The following is a 19,397-nucleotide window of genomic DNA, read 5'->3' as shown; positions in this document are numbered from 1 at the left end:
GATGCAAAAATTGGCCGTGTGGTTGATAGGATGAAAGCTGTAGACTGCAGGAAGATACCAATGGACTGGTCAGTTGGCCAGAAAAGTGGCAAATGGAATTCAACCCGGAGAAGTGTGAGGTAAATGCATTTGGGAAGGGCTAACCAGGCAAGGGAATACACAATAAATGGTAGGATACTGAGAAGTGCAGAGGATCAGAGGGACCTTGGAGTGCATGTCCGCAGATCCCTGAAGATAGCAGGACAGGTAGATAAGGTGGTTAAGAAGGCATACGGGATACTTGCCTTTATTAGCTGAGGCATAGAATATAAGAGCAGGGAGGTTATGCTTGAACTGTATAAAACACTCGTTAGGCCACAGCTAGAATACTGCGTGCAGTTCTGGTCACCACATTACAGGAAAGATGTGATTGCACTAGAGAGGGTACAGAGGAGATTTACGAGGATGTTGCCAGAAATGGAGAATTTTAGCTATGAGGAAAGATTGGATAGGATGGGGTTGTTTCCTTTGGAGCAGAGGAGGCTCAGCGGGAGACTCAATTGAGGTGTATAAAAATTAGGAGGGGCCTAGATAGAGTGGATAGGAAGGACCTATTTCCCTTAGCAGAAGGGTCAATAACCAGGGGGCATAGATTTAAAGTAATTGGTAGGTGGTTTAGAGGGGAGTTGAGAACATTTTTCACCCAGAGGGTGGTGGGGATCTGGAACTCACTTCCTGAAAGGATGGTAGAGGCAGAAACACTCATCATATTTAAAAAGTGCTTGGGTATGCACCTGAAGTGCCGTAACCTACAAGACTACGGACCAAGAGCTGCAAAGTGGGATTAGGGTGGATAGCTCTTTTTCAGCCAGTACAGAGACGATGGGCTGAATGGCCTCCTTCTGTGCCGTAAATTTCTCTGATTCTTTGATGAGCACTAAGAATAAAAAAGAGACTTGGTGCAATATTATCTACAGCCTTGCTGGTGAGGATTGGGAATGATGGATCTCCCCTCCATAACTGAGGAATTGGGACATTTTTTAAGACACCAAATTGTCATTATCTGTTTATTGCATTTGCTTTCATTTGAAATGATTAACAACCCTAACTCCTTAACCTACATCAAACAAAAGAAAAATGAGTTTCCCGTTACTGTCTTTTATACGGAACAGAACAAATGTTTTTTTTAAATTTCTCAACAGGCAAATCGAAGGAAAAGTGGTTGAAATCTCCAGACTTCAGGAAATTTTTACTGACAAAGTGTTGCAACAGGTGAGTTAAGTTTCATACTGTTATGTGATATACCAAAATAATTTATTCTGCACAACACCGTTGAATTCTCTCAGTTTGATGTACTGATCAAATTAAATCGTGCCATTTTTATTCCATTCTCATTAAGTAAAGCCCATCAGAACTGATTTAAATATACTGAAAACCAAATGATGCTTCAGAAGTTTGTTCGTGCAATGCATTGTTCCTATTAAGTATGTTCATTTGCCAGACGCTGGGTATAACATACTGAAATTGGAGGGTCTTCGGATTAACTTTCTCACTCAACATTGAAATGATGGCAGTTGCTCCTTTCAAACATTAAATACAGCACAGCACATTATACCAAGGATAAGAAATTACAACCAGTGGTCTACTGAACAATAAGCCATGGAGCGATGCTGCATTAAATCAGGCTTGTGAGTGATGGAGACCAGATGTCAGGAGTCAATTGCTGCTCACGGGCTTCTTTCATATAATGCTTGCTTCTTTACTCTGATGTTCATGCCATATTTATAGATTTGTCAACCTAACATTGATAAAATTTGATATGTTAAGTATTACATTTCTTGTCAGTTTAAAATGCTGCTTCAGCCAATTTTAGTATAAAATACCTCAAGCATATTTAGGAATATGCTTGTGTCAGCTGTGGCTCAGTGGGTAGCACGCTCGCCTCTGAGTCAGAAGGTTGTGGGTTCAAGTCCCACTCCAGGGACTTGAGCACATAAAGCTAGGCTGCAGTGTAGTACTGTCGGAGGTGCTGTCTTTTGGATGAGACATTAAACTGAGGCCTTGTCTGCGCTCTCAGGTGGATGTAAAAGATCCCATGGCACTATTTCGAAGAAGAGCAGGGGAGTTCTCCCCGATGTCCTGGCCAATATTTATCCCTCAAACAACATAACAAAAACAGATTATCTGGTCATTATCACATTGCTGTTTGTGGGAGCTCGCTGTGTGCAAATTGGCTGCCGCGTTTCCTACATCGCAACAGTGACTACATTCCAAAAGTACTTCATTGGCAGCAAAGCTCTTTGAGACGTCTGCTGGTCGTGAAAGGCGCTATATAAATGCAAGTCTTTTTATATGTACAATAATTTTGCTTTGTTCCAAGTTTTGCCAAACCCATGAAAGAATTGGTTGTTAAATACTTGTTAATAGAGATGTTAATGGAGAAGCTGGATTTGTTTTCATTAGAGCACAGGAGGTTGAGGGGTGATTTGATAGAGATGCACAAGATTATGACGGGTTTGGAAAGGCTGTTCCCACTAGTTAATGGTACAAGGACTAGGGGACACAGATTTAAGGTTTTGGGCAGGAGATACAGGGGGGATGTGAGGAAAAACTTTTTTACACAGCAAGTGGTGATGACCTGGAACTCGCTGCCGACGGAAGTGGTGGAAGCGGACGCACTCAATATTTTCAAGGGGAAACTGGATAGACACTTGAGGGAAATAAACTTGCAGGGCTACGGGGATAGAGCGGGGGAATGGGACTGACTGGATTGCTCTACAGAGAGCCGGCACGGACTCGATGGGCCGAATGGCCTCCTTCTGCGCCATATGACTCTGTTCTGTTTGCAATGCATTTTATGTACAGGAACACATCTGAAAAATTGTGTTTACAATGTTTGTATAATCAATATTAAGTATGACGACAGAAAATATTTCCACACTACGGTAACTTTCATACCAGATGAGTTGTCATTTACGTTACATTTGTCACGTCCCTGCACAGCAGTTTGAGGGTTTTTTGTCACCGGCTGCTGTAATATTACGTTAGTGAAATGGAAATTGTAGCCGCCTTAGGATATTTATGTCATTCAATAATTGCAAATCATGATTTCTTTATTCTTGCTTGTCAGGAAAAAGAGATTGACAATATCCATGAACTAGTTGTGGGTACAACCGAGAATGTTAAGGAAGGGAATGAAGACATTAGAGAGGTAAGGGGTAATTTTGGTTGGCAAATGTCGTTTGCACAGCTTTCTACAGAAGACGAATGACTAATTTCTGTAAAATGATAAAGCAGAGTGTCATCAATACAAATGAATGTTATTAATTAGGGCTGAAATTATCTGGAAAGAACTGTGGGGCTTTACCCTGACCATTAAATTCCATTCCTTCCAAAAATGTGCTATTTTGTGACCAGAAATACTGACTTCCAACGTTCCTAGTTTAACTCTCCTTAATCAATCAGCGTAGCAAATATCCAGTACTGAACTTCACTTTCAGTTCTGCTGTAGCTCTATGTGTTCACTTTGATTTAGGAAGGGGAAAGAGAGAATTTATTTTATAATTTACTGATTATAATTATTAATCATTAATGTTTTTAGGAAAGATGTAGAGGCCTTAGAAAGCGTGCAGAGAAGATTTACTAGATTGGTACCAGGGATGCGGGACTTCAGTTACATTGAGAGGCTGGAGTAGTTCTCCTTAGAGCAGGGAAGGTTAAGGGGAGATTTAATAGGGGGTTCAAAATCATGAAGGGTTTTGATAGAGTAAATAAGGAGAAACTGTTTCCAGTGGCAGAAGGGTCAGTAAGCAGAGGACACAGTTTTAAGGTACAGTAATTGGCAAAAAAAGGCGAGATAAGGGAAAAAGATTTACGCAGCGAGTTGTTACATTCTGGAATGCACTGCCTGAAAGAGTGGTAGAAGTCAATTCAATAATAACTTTCAAAAGAGAATTGGATAAATACTTGAAGGGGAAAAATTTGCAGGACTATGGAGAAAGGATAGTGGAGTGGGGCTAAATGGATAGCTCTTTCAAAGAGCCAGCAGAGGCATGATGGGCCGAATGGCCGCCTTATGTGCTGTATCATTCTATGATTACATTCTGTAACTTCGCTTATTACTTTAAATTCCAAAATACTTGTGACGGGTAAAAAGTATCTACCAGCAGATCCCCAGTGGTGTTGCTCACAACATGTCTTTGGTCTGGACCACGGTTGTGATGTTAGCAGCTGACTTGGTCTGTCTTTTTAAGGCCACTGCTTTAAATTGACAAATCCAGGTAAACAGATTGTAAATAGCCGAGATCATTCACAGGGCAATTGTAATAGTAAATTTCAGACTCCTGGTCACAATCTGGCTTTCTTTGTTATTTAAGGATTGTTTTGCAGAGGTGGCACTTCGAAGTTGGAGTGCGGCAGATGAGCGCTTGACTTTATTATACATGTGTATATACAAAGTCTTGAACTTCAGGTCATCAAACGCCCATGATAGTAGTGGAGTTCTTCACATAACTGCTAGCTCTGAGCCCCAGCCCAAGATACTAACTCTACCCTTTATGATTTCCCTCATAATATTTCAGCTTAATATCCCTAAAGAACCTATTGGGGCTTTTAACCTCTGTCTGCTTTGCTTATACATATTGTATATTAAAATTGCTGAGTCGCTTGCAACAATCCATTTCAAAATGCATTGTAAAGTAGAATGTAAGACTATCTCGATGGGAAAATGTGTGATAAAGGTGTCAACATTAACTTGCAACACCAGCTGTACCTGTAGGTGGTGCTGTGATCAGGGTTTTCAGTGTTAATTGTCACTAATCAGCTGCTGCAACAGCTACCTGGTATAACAGCAGATGAGCCAGTGTGCAATTGCAGGCTGTAACCACTGAGTGTCACTGTTGAGCAGCCTTAACCTTTTGACCTCCATGGCCTTAGCCAGTAGCCATGTTGGTATAAGTAAAGGAGTTAAGAATTAAAGTATTAAAATTAATTAGAAACCGGTAGCAAATAGTTAGATTCTCTTGGAATTTCCCCCCTTGACTCAGTGCAGAACTTCTGTAGGCACCTTTCATTCTCCATGCCCTGATGGGGCCATCATCCAGACCTTGTTCACTGAATGAAGTCTGGGGCTCAAGCTGCTGCTTAGCTGGGATTCCACCTTTCCATGTCTTCCTCCCGTGTCCGACTGTGGCCTGCCCAGGAGTCACGGCATCTTCCCTTGCACAGAACTGTTGTACTCTCAACCACATTGAGAGCAAATTCTGGGCAGAAGACAAGTGAAGCCCTCCTGCCCCCTCCCTGGTTGCAGAATCATTCTTTCAGCAGTTAGGACAGGAAAAGAAAAGTGCTGCCCCCCACATCCCACCTCATTGAAATCAGAAACAGGGCCTGGAGGGAGAAATCAAAGGATAACTGCCTTGCTCTCTTTCCCTTCCTTCACAGAGAACATAATTAGGACCTGGATGGAAGGGTAGATAATTCCTTGATTTCCCTGTCCCCGCGATGACAAAAATGGGAGAGGGGCAGTGACGATAACGTAACTCCTCCTCAACACCCCCCCCCCCCCCCCCCCCCGGAGCAGTTCACTGTCCCCCACCCCTCCCTGCCAGGATGACATTTGTAATTTCTCTGCCTGCGCTCTCCTGCCCCAACTCCTCTCTTGTTATCTACCCCATCCTCTTCACTGTGCCTCCCCCCATCCCTACACCGGATGGGAATTATGTCATTTCCTTCACCCTGTTCCCTCCCTAGCTGACACAATCCAGTCAGGGGTGGAGTGATGGATAGTCTACTGCTGATTCCCCCCACCTCCATGTTCAGATGGAAATTCTGGTCACCCCTTCTTGCTGGGGTAGATTCCCTGCTTATGTTTCCCCCATCCTGCTCCTCTTCCCCTTACCCCATCGTCCTTCTCCCGTCCCTCTTTTCCCATCCTCCTCCCCCTTGAGCCTCCCCTCCTCTGTTGTCATAAATGCTTGATGAAAAAGCTTTGAATTGTAACAGAATAAACGAGTTGATGATACCTACATGTGAATGTTAGATAAGTAACGTTGGAGGTAATGTAATAATGAGTTTTATTCGTCCAACAGGCAATCAAAAATAATGCTGGATTTCGTGTGTGGATCCTCTTCTTCCTGGTGATGTGCTCGTTCTCTCTGCTTTTCTTGGACTGGTATGACAGCTAGCAGATGGAGATAGCCAGGGGTCTTTATTGTGATGCATTCAATATGACCTGATGGAACTTTATTGAAGTTACTAATATACATCTTGTACACAGGAGACTGGCTTACACAAAAAAAGACATCTAAAATCAGCACTTGTAATTCATTGCAACACAACTTTGCAATATTATTTAATATAACACGTTTATATGTTGTGTGCTCAGTTTAGCAACAACCTTAAAGTGATCCTTCAAAAACGTTTTCTTTTATACTAGAAAGCTGGATTATATGTTTATTTTTCTCACCGGCAGCCACAGCAGATGTAATTTTGTGTCCTTATGTCCAGTAATGTTGATTTATAATTCTAAAGTCTTGAAATGAACCAGTGAACAGGAACAACATCAGGAGACTCTCGCTTTGCAGTTTTCAATATGGTATTTCTAGTTCCAGCAATACAGTGACTTCAGTGTAGTGCACATTGCTGGCAGCATGAAATAAATGCAAACTCTTGGTTTATTAATTAAGCAAAAAGTGTATTTATCATTTCAAATTGTTAATAAAAATAATAATCTAAGATTGCTAAAATCCTTCCACGACCATTTTGTTCAAACAATAGGATACACATTTTTATCCTGAGCAGAAGAGAGTCAAACTCCCACTAGCTCAGTGGATAATTGCAGTGCTGAACAGACTCGCGGTTTGATCTTTTAGTCTCTGATAAATTATCTAGATACGGCCAGGGGCAGCTGTTGCAGTCCTCTGTTAGGGAGGGGAGAAATAAGCCAGGGTTCCTGCTCCTGATTGCTAGCCAGTGACCTCTGCTGGGTAGTTAGCGAGTCGGAGTCTGGCAACAACCAGATCGTCTTGGTCATGATGCCCTTTATGGTCAATTAGCCAACTCGCACAAAGAATGGCTCTTAGGTAGGTATCCAAGCAAGACTAGTGGAGGTCATTTTCATCACTTGGGCGGTAGAGGCCAGAGGGATTGCCTGCGCTCATTACAGAGGCCACATTATTTTCATTCCGATTGATTTGAATGGTAATGAAAGCCAGCAGGTACTATAATGGTTAAGCGATCCACTCCGCCAGTTTACTGCATAGGTGGTGAAGGTGAAAATTGGCCCCAGTGGCTGCAGTAGAGGAGAGAAGGAGAAAATGAGCAGAAAAAAAGTTACATTTAAAAAGAAACCAAAATGATTTGGAAACAATTAGATGCTGCAATGGGGTGTATTGGGTCTTCCAGGATGGATGAACTTGTGACTGATATATTCAGATCTAAACTTATTTTAATTTTACTGACTATTATTTATAACTGCATTATTATTGCCTGCTGTGATTGTAAACTGAGGGAAAAATTTTACATCGAGGCAAAATTTTGTTCTTTTTAAAAAATAACACAGTGAGGATGTCATTATTACTTGACTTTATTTGTTTTATATAGTGAATATCAGTTATACCCTCATTGCTTCAGTTTACATCCAATACAAGTATAATTTTTGCTCAGATGTATAAAACACATGGAGTTCTGTACAAACAGGACTTAAATAACACCGTAAACACTGACAAGTATGGCACACGTTTTACAAAGCATGATGTTTTGGCACTCATTTTAATTTGTTGTGTGTCTGCATCTTATTTTTTTCTCCCTTTTCCTGTCATGTCTTTTCCTCAACATCCAATGTGATTCTGTAGAAATCAGTCTCAAGTGGTCCACATCTGGCATTTTGGCTTGATATTGGCACCTCTTCATTCATTCTAAGGGCAAATTTGACCGATTGGCTTCTGCATAATGATTTAGATACCAAGTAGAGTAATTAAATAACGATTTGCAGTAACAAAATGAGGTGCTTATTTCCCTCCTGTATTTGAGGGGAGGAGATGTCAATCCAAGGAAATATCACTAAATCCAGGCTAAATTTCAGGATCATGTCAAACTTGTGTGTGTGTAACTTAAACCATGTTAATTATAAAACATTATGCACAAGTACTGCTGAAAAATAAACTCACTTTTTTTAAATGCCCAGAGATGAAATCGTGTTTCCTAAACTTCAGTGAAAGGGTCCATTTAAGAAAAAAAAAATTTTGAACAAGTAGTTTGAAATAATTCTCTTACTTTAAAAACACTACATTTCATTTGACTTTTTTTCCTGCACAGATTCAGCTTCTGAAGAACAGGCTCCTATTATTGTTAACAACTGCAGAAATGCTTAATTAAATTCAAACTCTACTGGCTCTCTTCCTGGGGGAGGAGAAAGAGTTCCAAGTGCCATTCAAATCCTGAGCCGTCAAGGCATGGGCACATTTCAGGAAGTAGCTGCTTAGGACGCCTCCTAGAATGGCAGGAACCAATCTTAAACCATCCCTTTTTTTAAAAATATAAAATCACATTATTTTCTTCAAAATAGGTGATTGACATAGAATATCCCATCTAGCGTAAGAAATTTTCCTTTGTGAATCCATATTGTTGGCTCGGCAGAGCAAATAGAGAAAGGCTTCAGAATGTGGCCTTTACAAATTCTGCTGGACTGACTGGGAGCTCTGCTGGGCCGGGCCTTGATGAGCTGTTACAACGCTTCACGAACCGCCATCTTTTACTTCAGCCGTGCTTACAACGAAGGTGGTGGGACTGACCTGTTGTGCATTAAGACCAGAGTGTGTAACTTTGTGACCCAACTGGCAAATTTGCCGGTCCATAAGCTGACCACAACTATCTGTTCCCTGGATTCAGTTTCAGCTAAATGCCAAGTCTATCAACATCGCTGCATCAGACAGAACGGAGTATTTTTATTCTAAATGGTTTCTTTTACAAAATATTTTACTGCTTTCGTGTTCTAAGAAACAAACAGGTCGCACTATAGTTTAACACAGAACCAGAGTAATATATCTCACTGTATCTGCTGATTTGAAAGTACAAGAGAAACTTGCTATTCTAACATACCATATTATCAAAGTATCCATTACCCACTACATAGGATTTTTGGGAGGTGACTTTGCCCTTTTTTTTTTAAACCAGCATAATACAAGGGTGTTTAATTGCATTTTCAAAAGATCTAGCCAGAAATTGGTATGTGGAGCAGGTCTTTGTCTACATATTTACTTTCACATCCACAACCTGAGATTAATAAAAGTACAGCAATCTTAGCTGAATGTACTAATAAAATGAGACAAGCATGCCATCTTGCGAAGAATTTCATTAACACTTACAAATAACATGAACAGAATGAAGAGGAGTGGAAGAAAAACTCAGCTGGATCAAATTAACAAGTTCTCTTCCATACCTTACTAATGTCAGTGCCTTGTACATTAAGCAGCTAATGTTGGTTCCTGTGGTGGTTTCTGCAAGGAACCGTGGGTTGGACCTGGAAGCTTACTCGGCTGTTTTACCAGCGCCTTCACTTTCCTTCTCCAACACCTTCTCTTCAGAGAGTGCAGCCAGCCAGGGTGAAACCGAGCGTGAAATGGTCTGTTTAGCCAAGTTGTAGTGGTTAATGACGGTGTAAAATCTCCCCCGAGAAGCAGAATCCTGCTCAGAGTAGTAGGTCTCCAACCCAGCTGGAATGCAGCGGTTATGCTGAAGAGAAGAAAGCAACAAACAAAGAAATAAATAACACTTAATCCCCACAGGCTGGTATTAGTGGAAATAACTCGCAACGAGAAAAATGCAATGCCTTCGCTTTTTTTTTTCCCCTAAACATTATACAGTAATGAGTTACTTTATCAGAATGAAACCTGTGACCAATGTTGTGTAATCTCAACTTCCTAAAGCAATATGAATTTACAGAATTGAGAGGATGATGCAGATTATCGTGCACTCATTTTCATAGTACTGAAATAAGTCTGATTAATTTACAATGGTCATTTGGAGGAGAGGTCATGATCCACTACAAATGACAGTATGACTCCATATTCTTTGCAATTTGTACCATCTCATGAACAGATGAGCAGCTTACTGAACAGCTTCTTATACTGGCATACGGTTCTAAAATAATATCACATTTATATGTTAACCTGCTGATTCTGACGCCCACTTGGAATTTCAAATATCCTGGACTTCGTCACTCCTCCATCTTAATTCCAACTTGCCCAGACTCACCTCAGTTTTTGACTTAACTCCTGAAGCAACTCTGATTTCAAGAGTTCAGTGGCCACTAAACGGGTATGTGAGCTTTCCTCTGAATCCATACTGTCTGCCGACAGTCTCTCCTTGCCCACCACAGGCTTTCAACCCTGCACAACAGGAGTCCGTCCCCCCCCTCCCCCCTTTCACTGCCTTGCCTTCACTGTGCCAGGGGCAGGGCCCGTTGAAAACAACTGAAAATGTGTTTCAAAATTTCTGAGCACTGGAAAGGAATGCAGCTACAGGAAACTTTCTTTTATCCGGCACCAACGTGGTGCCGGTTCATCAAAAATTCCAGATAACCGAAAGCTATAGTAAAAGATATGGCGCCGAGAGCTCCGTATAAAGCAACAAACCCTGTTGCTTACAGCTTCAGAACAATGGCCAGAAGTTGCAAGGGTCTCTGTAGCTTAGCAACAGCTGCAGCCACACCCTTGCACAGCAACAAATGGAGGAAGGCAAGTAATACAAGTTACCTGAACCTACTCCTGAATTTTTCTGGTTAACCGACATTTCCGGTTATTTAGGTGCCGGTAAATCAAAAGTTTCCTGTATTTTGTTAGTTCAATACACACATTGTTTGGGAGATCACAGACCATTAAATGGTGGTAGAAATTCTCTGTGGGCTGTAAAAACTTTTGATTGCCCCATTTACTGTTGTACTGCAGATCAAGTTTTGGATCCTTTGTAGATGATGTTATTTTGCAGTTTCCTAACGGATCCATAAGGATCAAGCATTTGTAATGGCTATCAAGTGTTAGACGATATGAATCTCACCCAAGTGTTAGAAATAATTAACTTATTTTCCAGGCTGTTGCAAGAGAAAAAAATAACTTTGTCTGCCCCACCAAAGGGGTGTCCTGTTTACATAGAATATTCCTTTCTCCCTCGTGTGTTTATCTAGCTTCCCCTTAAATGCGTCTGCTATTTGCCGCAACTCCTTGTGTTAGCGAGTTCCACATTCTTACCACTCTTTGGGTAAAGACACTTCTCCTGAATTCCCTAATGGATTTATTGGTGACTATCTTATATTTATTTTTGACAGATTTGCTTTGTCCTGGAGCAGTGGGAGTCTGCCTGAATCAGGTATCTTTAGCTGCAGCCCTTGTGTCTTTGATCAGCTCTCTTTCCAGAGGGATCCCTGGGGAGAATAAATATAACAGCAGCTGCCAATTGGTTTCGTTCAACTAAGTGTACAAATCCCTGCGTCAAGGCAGATCTTCGTGAAGAAGAGTCATGTGCTTTTGTAAAAAGCTCATCAAAGCACTGTTGAAAGTTTGGTAGCAGAAAGTGGTTTTAAAATACCAGTGATGATTAAGAACTGTTGTTTTAAACTGCAAGATCCTGCAAATTCATTGGCAGGATAGGCGCACCAACGTCGGTGTTCTTGCTCAGGTCAACATCCCCAGCATCGATGCTTTGACCACGCTCAATCAGCTCCGATGGACGGGTCACATCATCCGCATGCCCTATACGAGACTCCCAAAACAAGCGCTCTACTCGGAGCTCCGGCACGGCAAGAGAGCCCCAGGTGGGCAGAGGAAACGCTTCAAGGACACCCTCAAAGCCTCCTTGAAAAAGTACAACATCCCCACTGACACCTGGGAATCCCTGGTCCAAGACCGCACAAAGTGGAGGAGAAGCGTCCGAGAAGGCGCCGAACACCTTGAGCCTCTTCGCCGGGAGCAAATGGAAGCCAAGCGCAAGCACCCCACCCACCCGCCCCTTCAACCACCATCTGCCGCACCTGTGACAGAGACTGTAGGTCCCACATTGGACTCATCAGTCACCTGAGAACTCATTTTTAGTGTGGAAGCAAGTCATCCTCGGTTCCGAGGGACTGCCCAAGAAGGAAGAAGTTTTAAACTGCTAAACATGAATCACTGCTTTTAGCCTGAGCTACATGGCCAGGCTTTCAGTCATTCTCCTAATAGCCACCCAAGTTGGAAAAAAATCCTGGAAAAGGACACAGAAAATGCTGGAAACACTGAGCAAGTTTGGCAGCATCTGTAAAGAACGGAAAATATGAATGTTTCACCCATAGCCCTGTAGCTGAAACATCAATAGTTTCCTTTCTTTACAGATGGTGGCTGACTACCTGAGTGTTTCCAGCATTTTGGGGAGGGTTTTCCCCATCAGATTTCTAGCATCTGCAGTATTGTGTTTTTTGTAGAAAAATTCATTAACAGTCACAAAATATCCAGTAGTGTTGATGTCCTGTGATCAGCAATCACAGTGAAACTGCATCACCAATGTCGAGGCCTTGGAGAGGGTGTAGAGGAGATTTACTAGAATGGTACCAGGGATGAGGGACTTCAGTTATAGGCACGAATGGCCTGCTTGTGTGCTGCCTCATTCCACGATTCTATGTATATATGAAACCTGCCGTTTTAATTTTTCCAATCTAAAAACTTTTAAATTTACACACTATAGTGCAATATTTTAAAATTGCTATCTGCTAGCAAAGGGGTTCATCTAATATTGAAGCTCGTCATGTCCCTAACTCCATACATGCCATCACGCAGTCTGCCAACACTTTGGGGTCACTTGTGGTTGAAAATCAGTGCCGCTCCCAGTTCCTCTCTGAAGCTGCTCCAGTGAGTGGAACCAGGCTGTGAAAAGGTATTTTCGCAATAGTTTTGGAAGATCAAGATGTCCTATAGCAAAATTCCATTCCCTGGCGCAGCATCAGGTACAAGGTACAGTTCGGGGAAGGGCCGAAGGATTCTGCCATAAATTGCTGTTGTAATGTGGGCAGCCAATCTGTGCTCAGCAAAGTCCCACAAATAACACCATGATCATGATCAGATCATCTGTTTTAGTGATGTTGTTTGAAAACTTCACTGTTCTTCGAATTATGCCATTTACGTCCAGCTGAGAGGGCAGACGTTCACAGTCTCATCCGAAAGACGGCACCTCCAACAGTGCAATACTCCTTCAGCACTGCACTGAGTGTCAGCCTAGATTGTGTGCTCAAGTCTTTGGAGTGGGACTTAAACCAACAACTTTCTGACTCGGAGGCGAGAGTGCTACCGCTGAGCTACAGCTGTTCCGTTTTGTGGCCATATCAACTTTTCTGAAGTTATTGGTCAGATTTTGCTAGTTTTCCAGGTTGCCATGTGAGTATGTCTAATGCTATAGCTTTGGTTATTTGTGAGCCCACTCTTTAAATAAAACCCATCTGTTTGTAACAAACAGCATAATTACATAGGATATACAGCACAGAAACAGGCCATTCGGCCCAACCAGTCCATGCCGGCGTTTATGCTCCACTCGAGCCTCCTCCCATCCTTCCTCATCTAAATCTATCAGCATAACCCTTTATTCCCTTCTCCCTCATATGCTTATCTAGCTTCCCCTTAAATGCATCTATACTGTTCGCCTCAACCACTCCCTGTGGTAGCGAGTTCCACATTCTCACCACTCTTTGGGTAAAGAAGTTTCTTCTGAATTCCCTATTGGATTTCTTGGTGACTATCTTATATTGATGGCCTCTAGTTTTGCTCTTCCCCACAAGTGGAAACATTCTCTCTGTATCCACTCTATCAAAACCTTTCATAATTTTAACTACCTCTATTAGGTTACCCCTGAGCCTTCTCTTTTCAAGAGAAAAGAGACCCAGCCTGTGGATCCTTTCCTGATAGTTGTAACCTCAAAAGTTCTGGTATCATCCTTTTAAATCTTTTATGCCTCTCCAGTGCCTCTATTTTTTTTATAATATAGCGACCAGAGCTGCACACAATACTCCAACTGTGGTCTAACCAAGGTTTGATAGAAGTTATGCTAAACTTCTCTACTTTTCAATTCTATCCTGCTAGAAATAAACCAGAGTGCTTGGTTTGCTTTTTTTAATGGCCTTATTAACCTGTGTCGCTACTTTTAATGATTTGTGTATTTGTACTCTTTGTTCCTCCATCCCATTTAAATTCTTATTTTCTAAGTAATACGTGACCTTATTTTTCTTACTAAAATGTAATACCTCACACTTGGCTATGTTGAAATTAATTTGCCAATTACATACCCAGTAATGTCTCAAAACTACAAATTTGTGTCTCAGCATGCATTTGAAGAAAGGATAATAATTTGTAGTACAACAGAGACATTTAAAATGAGTTCATATTTATAAAATGGGAAAAAAAGGGTTCCAAAAAACTGCTGGAGTCTGCTTCAGCAGCAAAAATCCAAAGTCAGTTTGACCCTCTGCTTGACTGCTGTTCCTTTCTCTTGCTAATGTACATGCCAGTGTCACACAATTGAATGGATTATAGCTGAGTCGTGCAGCAATTTGAGGCATCTTTCTGACACCAACTGAATTTAGAAAATCATAGCCCATTTTACAAAAGTGAACTTGCTGATTGTGCTGAGTCATGAAATGTGGCACTCCTGATGAGGTGGTTGTGATGGCAACTCAATTGCTCGGTGCACTTTTAATGCCACATCCCTGTAATGAAAATGTGAATGTTTTTCATTAAGTGTACTGAGGCAGTAAAAATGCATTTTGGTAAGAATAATAATTGTGAATAAGACTCTCTGGTATAAACAAAAGTATTATACTGCAACTATACTGTACATCATCCCAGGCAGACACCTAAAACAGGCATTGGGGGCCTTGAACATTAAAATTCTCCCTTTCCCCCAGCTAGTATTAACCAAGTGGAAACATGATTCCACTCCCAAGTTTTCAAGTAGATTTTTATTCTTTCTCATGCTCCCAAAAGCCAGGCGATTCAACCCTTCCTACACCTCTGAAGTGTAAACATGTTTCAACACAAGTACAGGATGGCCACTCCACAATTTGCCCTGGGGCGTAGCTGACAGCCATCAACATCAATGATGTCCATTTCCATATAGACATCAGGAAAGACTACTAAATTTGTATTATTTCAAAAAGCAAAAACTGCCACTTTTACAAAGAACTATCTTTTGGGTCTTTTCACACATAGATACACTGCACTAAGTGTTTTATGGCTTAAGTGGTCTTGCATCGCTCGGCATGCTATCTGGATGAATCTGTTAGAAAACAACCCCAGAGGCAGACTGTTAGATAGCAAGATAGACCACACTTGGAGTGCTGTGAACAGTTCTGGCCTCTAATGAAAAGGTTATAGGAGGCACTGGAAAAGGTGCAAAAAAGATTTACTAGAATGATATCAGAAGTGAGAGTATCAGGAAAGAGCGAACAGGCTGGGGCTCTTTTCTCTAGAAAAGGGAAGACTGACGGGCGATTGTCTTCAAGATTATGAAAGGGTTTGATAAGGTAGACGTAGAGAAGATGTTTCCATTTACGAGCGAGACAAAAAACTAGGGACTATCAATATAAAGATAGTCACTAATAAATCCAATAGGGAATTCAGGAGAAACTTCTTTACCCAGTGAATGGTTAGAATGTGGAACTCGCTACCACAGAGTAGTTGAGGCGAACAGCATAGATACATTCAAGGGGAAGCTAGATGAGCACATGAAAGGATGGGGTGGGGTGGGGTGGGGTGGGGCAAGGCTAGTGTGGAGCGTAAACACCGGTGTGGACCTGCTGGGCCAAATGGCTTGTTTCTGTGCTGTAAATACTTTGTAAGAACCTGATCTTCTAATGGCCCTAGAAATCAGTAAGTTCACTCTTTGAATCTTCAGATTGATGGTGATCTTCATCTTTGTAGCTCCAGAGTTTCAAAAGATGATTACACCTGCACACTTCAGTTTCCTAAGCATGTTTGGTTACATTAGTAAAAATGTTGACTGTCTACTACAGGCATCAATGATGGAGTAAGAATACTCTAGGAGCTTCCTCTTCTGTCTCTGGTCAGTCTAGGATAATCTGGTCTATGACACATATCTAGTTGCAGCACCTATCAGCATAACTGCCATTCCCAGATACAGAACCAGTTCATTTTGTAGACATAGCAATAAGATGGATGGTTCGGGGGGGGGGGGGTGGAAACAGACATCAAACATACTTTGAGACCTGGTGCCTGTCGGGAGGTTTAAGCCCAGTCATGCTAGACCATTCATGTGCAGTGTACCCAAACAAAAAGATGCTTACTGTCAGATCGTCTCAGCAGCAACACTACCCTAGCCAGTGAACTGAGCTAAACTTAAAAACCACTGCCAGCACTACAAAGCAGCAAGCAAGCTGTTGAGCAAATAGTTTCAGTAAGATGCAGATGGTCCACCTGGTCAAAAATTTAGGTCGACTACAATAGCCTCGGAGGGAGATGGCCATGACTTGATTTATAAGCTCAGATTTTCTCTCCATGCTGTTATATTACTCAAAGTAACTCTAAACATATGGCTAAAGACGACCATTTGGCTGATGATTTAAAAAAAAGATTAAATAGCTCTGTTGTTTCTCCATGCTGATTCCCTCCAAAGCCTATAAAAGGACATAAGAAATAGGAGCAGGGGTCGGCCATTCTGCCCTTTGAGCCTGCTCCGCTGTTCAATAAGATCATGGCTGATGATCTACTGCAACTCCACCTCCCCACACTATCCCCATATCCCTCGATTCTCTTAATATCCAAAAACCTATCGATCTCAGTCTTGAATATAGGCAACGACTGAGCCTCCACAGCCCTCTGGGGTAGCTAATTCCAAAGATTCACAACCCTTTGAGTGAAGAAATTTCTCCTCATTTCGGTCCTAAATGGCTGACCCCTTATTCTGAGACTGTGACCCCTGGTTCTAGACTCCCCAACCAGGGGAAACATCCTCTCAGCATCTACCCTGTCAAACCCTGTAAGAATTTTATATGTTTAATGAGATCACCTGTCATCTAAACTCTCGGGAATATAGGCCTAGTCTCCTCAATCTCCCCTCATGGGGCAACCCTCAACCCAGGAATCAGCCTGGTGAACCTTTGTTGCACTCCCTCTAAGACAAGTATATCCTTCCTTAGGTAACGAGACCAAGACTGTACACAGCACTCCAGGTGTGGTCTCACCAAGGCCCTATATAATTGCAGCCTATTTAAAACTAACAGAGGAAAAAAAGCAAGTATCGCCGAGGCAGACCATCTAGATGTTAAATCTGCTGATCACAATTCATTCCAATATTCTTCTGGTTGCCTGTGGAGGCCAACAATGCAAAGAAAGCAGAGTGAAGTATAAAGTAAGACACATCACAGAGGTGCTGTCATTCAGGTGAAACGTTAAACCTAGGCCCCGTCTGCCTGTTCGGGTGGGTGTAAAAGATCCCATGGCGCTAGTTGAAGAGCAGGAGAGTTGTCCTGCTCAATATTTCTTCCTCAACCAACACCACCAGAACAGATTAACTAGTCATTTATCTTACTGCTATTTTAGGACCATGTAGTGCACAAATTGGTTGCCGTGTTTGTCTACAAAACAGTGATAACACTTTAAACATAATTCGTCATGTGGGAAATATTTTGGGATGGCCTGAGGATGTGAAAGGCACTGTATAAATGGAAGTTGTTGAGTCTGTGGTTTCAATTGCAGTTATACTGAATAACAGGACACAGACTACAGAAGTAAGTAAACAGGTCTTTAGTGATTGAGGGTCAGGGCTGAACTGGGATACACTTTGCTCTGCAGGGTTTATATACCGGTGTGGTCACCACCAGTACTACAATGTACAGGAGCCATCAAAAAGTAGTCCATCACCTTAAGGTATCCTCTTAAGGTGGTACAGGTTACATACACTACAGAAGTTCTTGCCTTCTTTCCCAGCCACTTTGAAAACAGGCAGCATAGCAAAAGGCCATTGAACAACAGTGTTTTCTTGACTTATCTATAATACAACTTGTGCTTCTATTAAGTATGGGAATCTCCCTAAATATGGCAACACTGATCAGTCAGTGCAAACCATTTAATTAATGGAGCCCTTTGGAGCAACAGTGTCACACACTCACAAACCAAAAAAAAACCCTCAGCACTGACAAATAAAATACAAACCAAGAACCTAAGAGAGAAAAATTCAAAAAATCTTTACAAGTATCCCTCCTCTTCTTCGGCAGTCCCTCGGAACTGAGGATGACTTGCTTCCACGTTAAAAAATGAGTTCGCAGGTGACTGATGAGTCCAATGCAGGACCTACAGTCTCTGTCACAGGTGGGGCAGACGGTGGTTGAAGGGACGGGTGGGTGGGGTGCTTGGGTTGACATGCGCTCCTTGTGCTTGGCTTCCACTTGCTCCCGGTGAAGATATTCGAGGTTTGGCGCCTTCCCGGATACCTCTCCTCCACTTTGTGCGATCTTGGGCCAGGGATTCCCAGATGTCGGTGCGGATGTTACACTTTTTCAAGGAGGCTTTGAGGGTGTCCTTGAAGCATTTCCTCTGCCCACCTGGGGCTCTCTTGCCGTGCCGGAGCTCCGAGTAGAGCGCTTGTTTTGGGAGTCTCGTATGGGGCATGCGGACAGTGTGACCCGTCCATCGGAGCTGATCGAGCGTGGTCAAAGCTTCGACGCTGGGGATGTTGGCCCGAGCAAGAACACCAACGTTGGTGCGCCTATCCTGCCAATGGATTTGCAGGATCTTGGAGGCAGCGCTGGTGGTACCTCTCCAGTGCTTTGGAGGTGCCTGCTGTACATGGTCCATGTCTCTGAGGCATACAGCAGGGCGGGTATCACTGCTGCTCTGTAGACCATGAGCTTAGTGCCGGGTTTGAGGTCCTGGTCTTCAAACACTCTCTTCCTCAAGCGACCGAAGGCTGCACTGGCACACTGAAGGCAGTGTTGGACTTCGTCATTGACGTCTGCCCTTGTTAACAGTAGGCTCCCGAGGTATGGAAAGTGGTCCACGTTGTCCAAGGCCTTGTTGTGGATTTTGATAATCTGGGGGCAGTACTGTGGCGGGGGCAGGTTGGTAGAGGACCTTTGTCTTACGGATGTTTAGTGTAAGGCCCATGTTCTCGTACGCTTCGGTGAAGGTGTTGACGATGGTTTGAAGTTCGACCTCCGAGTGAGCGCAGACACGAGCGTCGTCTGCATACTGTAATTCAACGACAGAGGATGGGACGACCTTGGATCTGGACTGGAGGTGACAGAGGTTGAACAGTTTCCCGTTTGTTCTGTAAATTAGCTCCACTCCAGTGGGGAGCTTACTGAGGGTGAGATGGAGCATTGCAGCAAGGAAGATCGAGAAGAGCGTTGGTGCGATGACACAGCCTTGCTTGACCCCGGTTCATACGTG

The 19,397-nt window shown here is 42.6% G+C and overlaps 2 protein-coding genes across 5 annotated transcripts in view; one reads left to right on the top strand and one right to left on the bottom strand.

Annotated features, from left to right (window-relative positions):
* stx18 (syntaxin 18) overlaps positions 1 to 6,714 on the top strand; it is a 189,104-nt gene extending 182,390 nt beyond the window's left edge. For all 4 annotated transcript variants that reach the window (XM_086007820.1, XM_086007828.1, XM_086007837.1 and 1 more), the window contains 3 exons: positions 1,182 to 1,251; positions 3,110 to 3,190; positions 6,069 to 6,714. In XM_086007820.1, coding sequence (XP_085863946.1) covers positions 1,182 to 1,251; positions 3,110 to 3,190; positions 6,069 to 6,164 — 247 coding nt within the window. In that variant the 3' untranslated portion in view covers positions 6,165 to 6,714. The remainder of the gene's footprint in view (positions 1 to 1,181; positions 1,252 to 3,109; positions 3,191 to 6,068) is intronic.
* Positions 6,715 to 7,548: 834 nt separating this feature from the next.
* Positions 7,549 to 19,397, bottom strand: part of LOC147122616 (neuronal vesicle trafficking-associated protein 1-like) — an 82,481-nt gene continuing 70,632 nt past the window's right edge. The window contains exon 5 of the mRNA XM_086007858.1: positions 7,549 to 9,711. Coding sequence (XP_085863984.1) covers positions 9,508 to 9,711 — 204 coding nt within the window. The 3' untranslated portion in view covers positions 7,549 to 9,507. The remainder of the gene's footprint in view (positions 9,712 to 19,397) is intronic.

The sequence above is a fragment of the Somniosus microcephalus genome, chromosome 2 (genome assembly GCF_052327205.1).
Source record: "Somniosus microcephalus isolate GS21.2 chromosome 2, FLI_Smic_1.0, whole genome shotgun sequence".
Lineage (NCBI taxonomy): Eukaryota > Metazoa > Chordata > Chondrichthyes > Squaliformes > Somniosidae > Somniosus > Somniosus microcephalus.
This window is presented reverse-complemented; position numbering and strand designations above follow the sequence as displayed.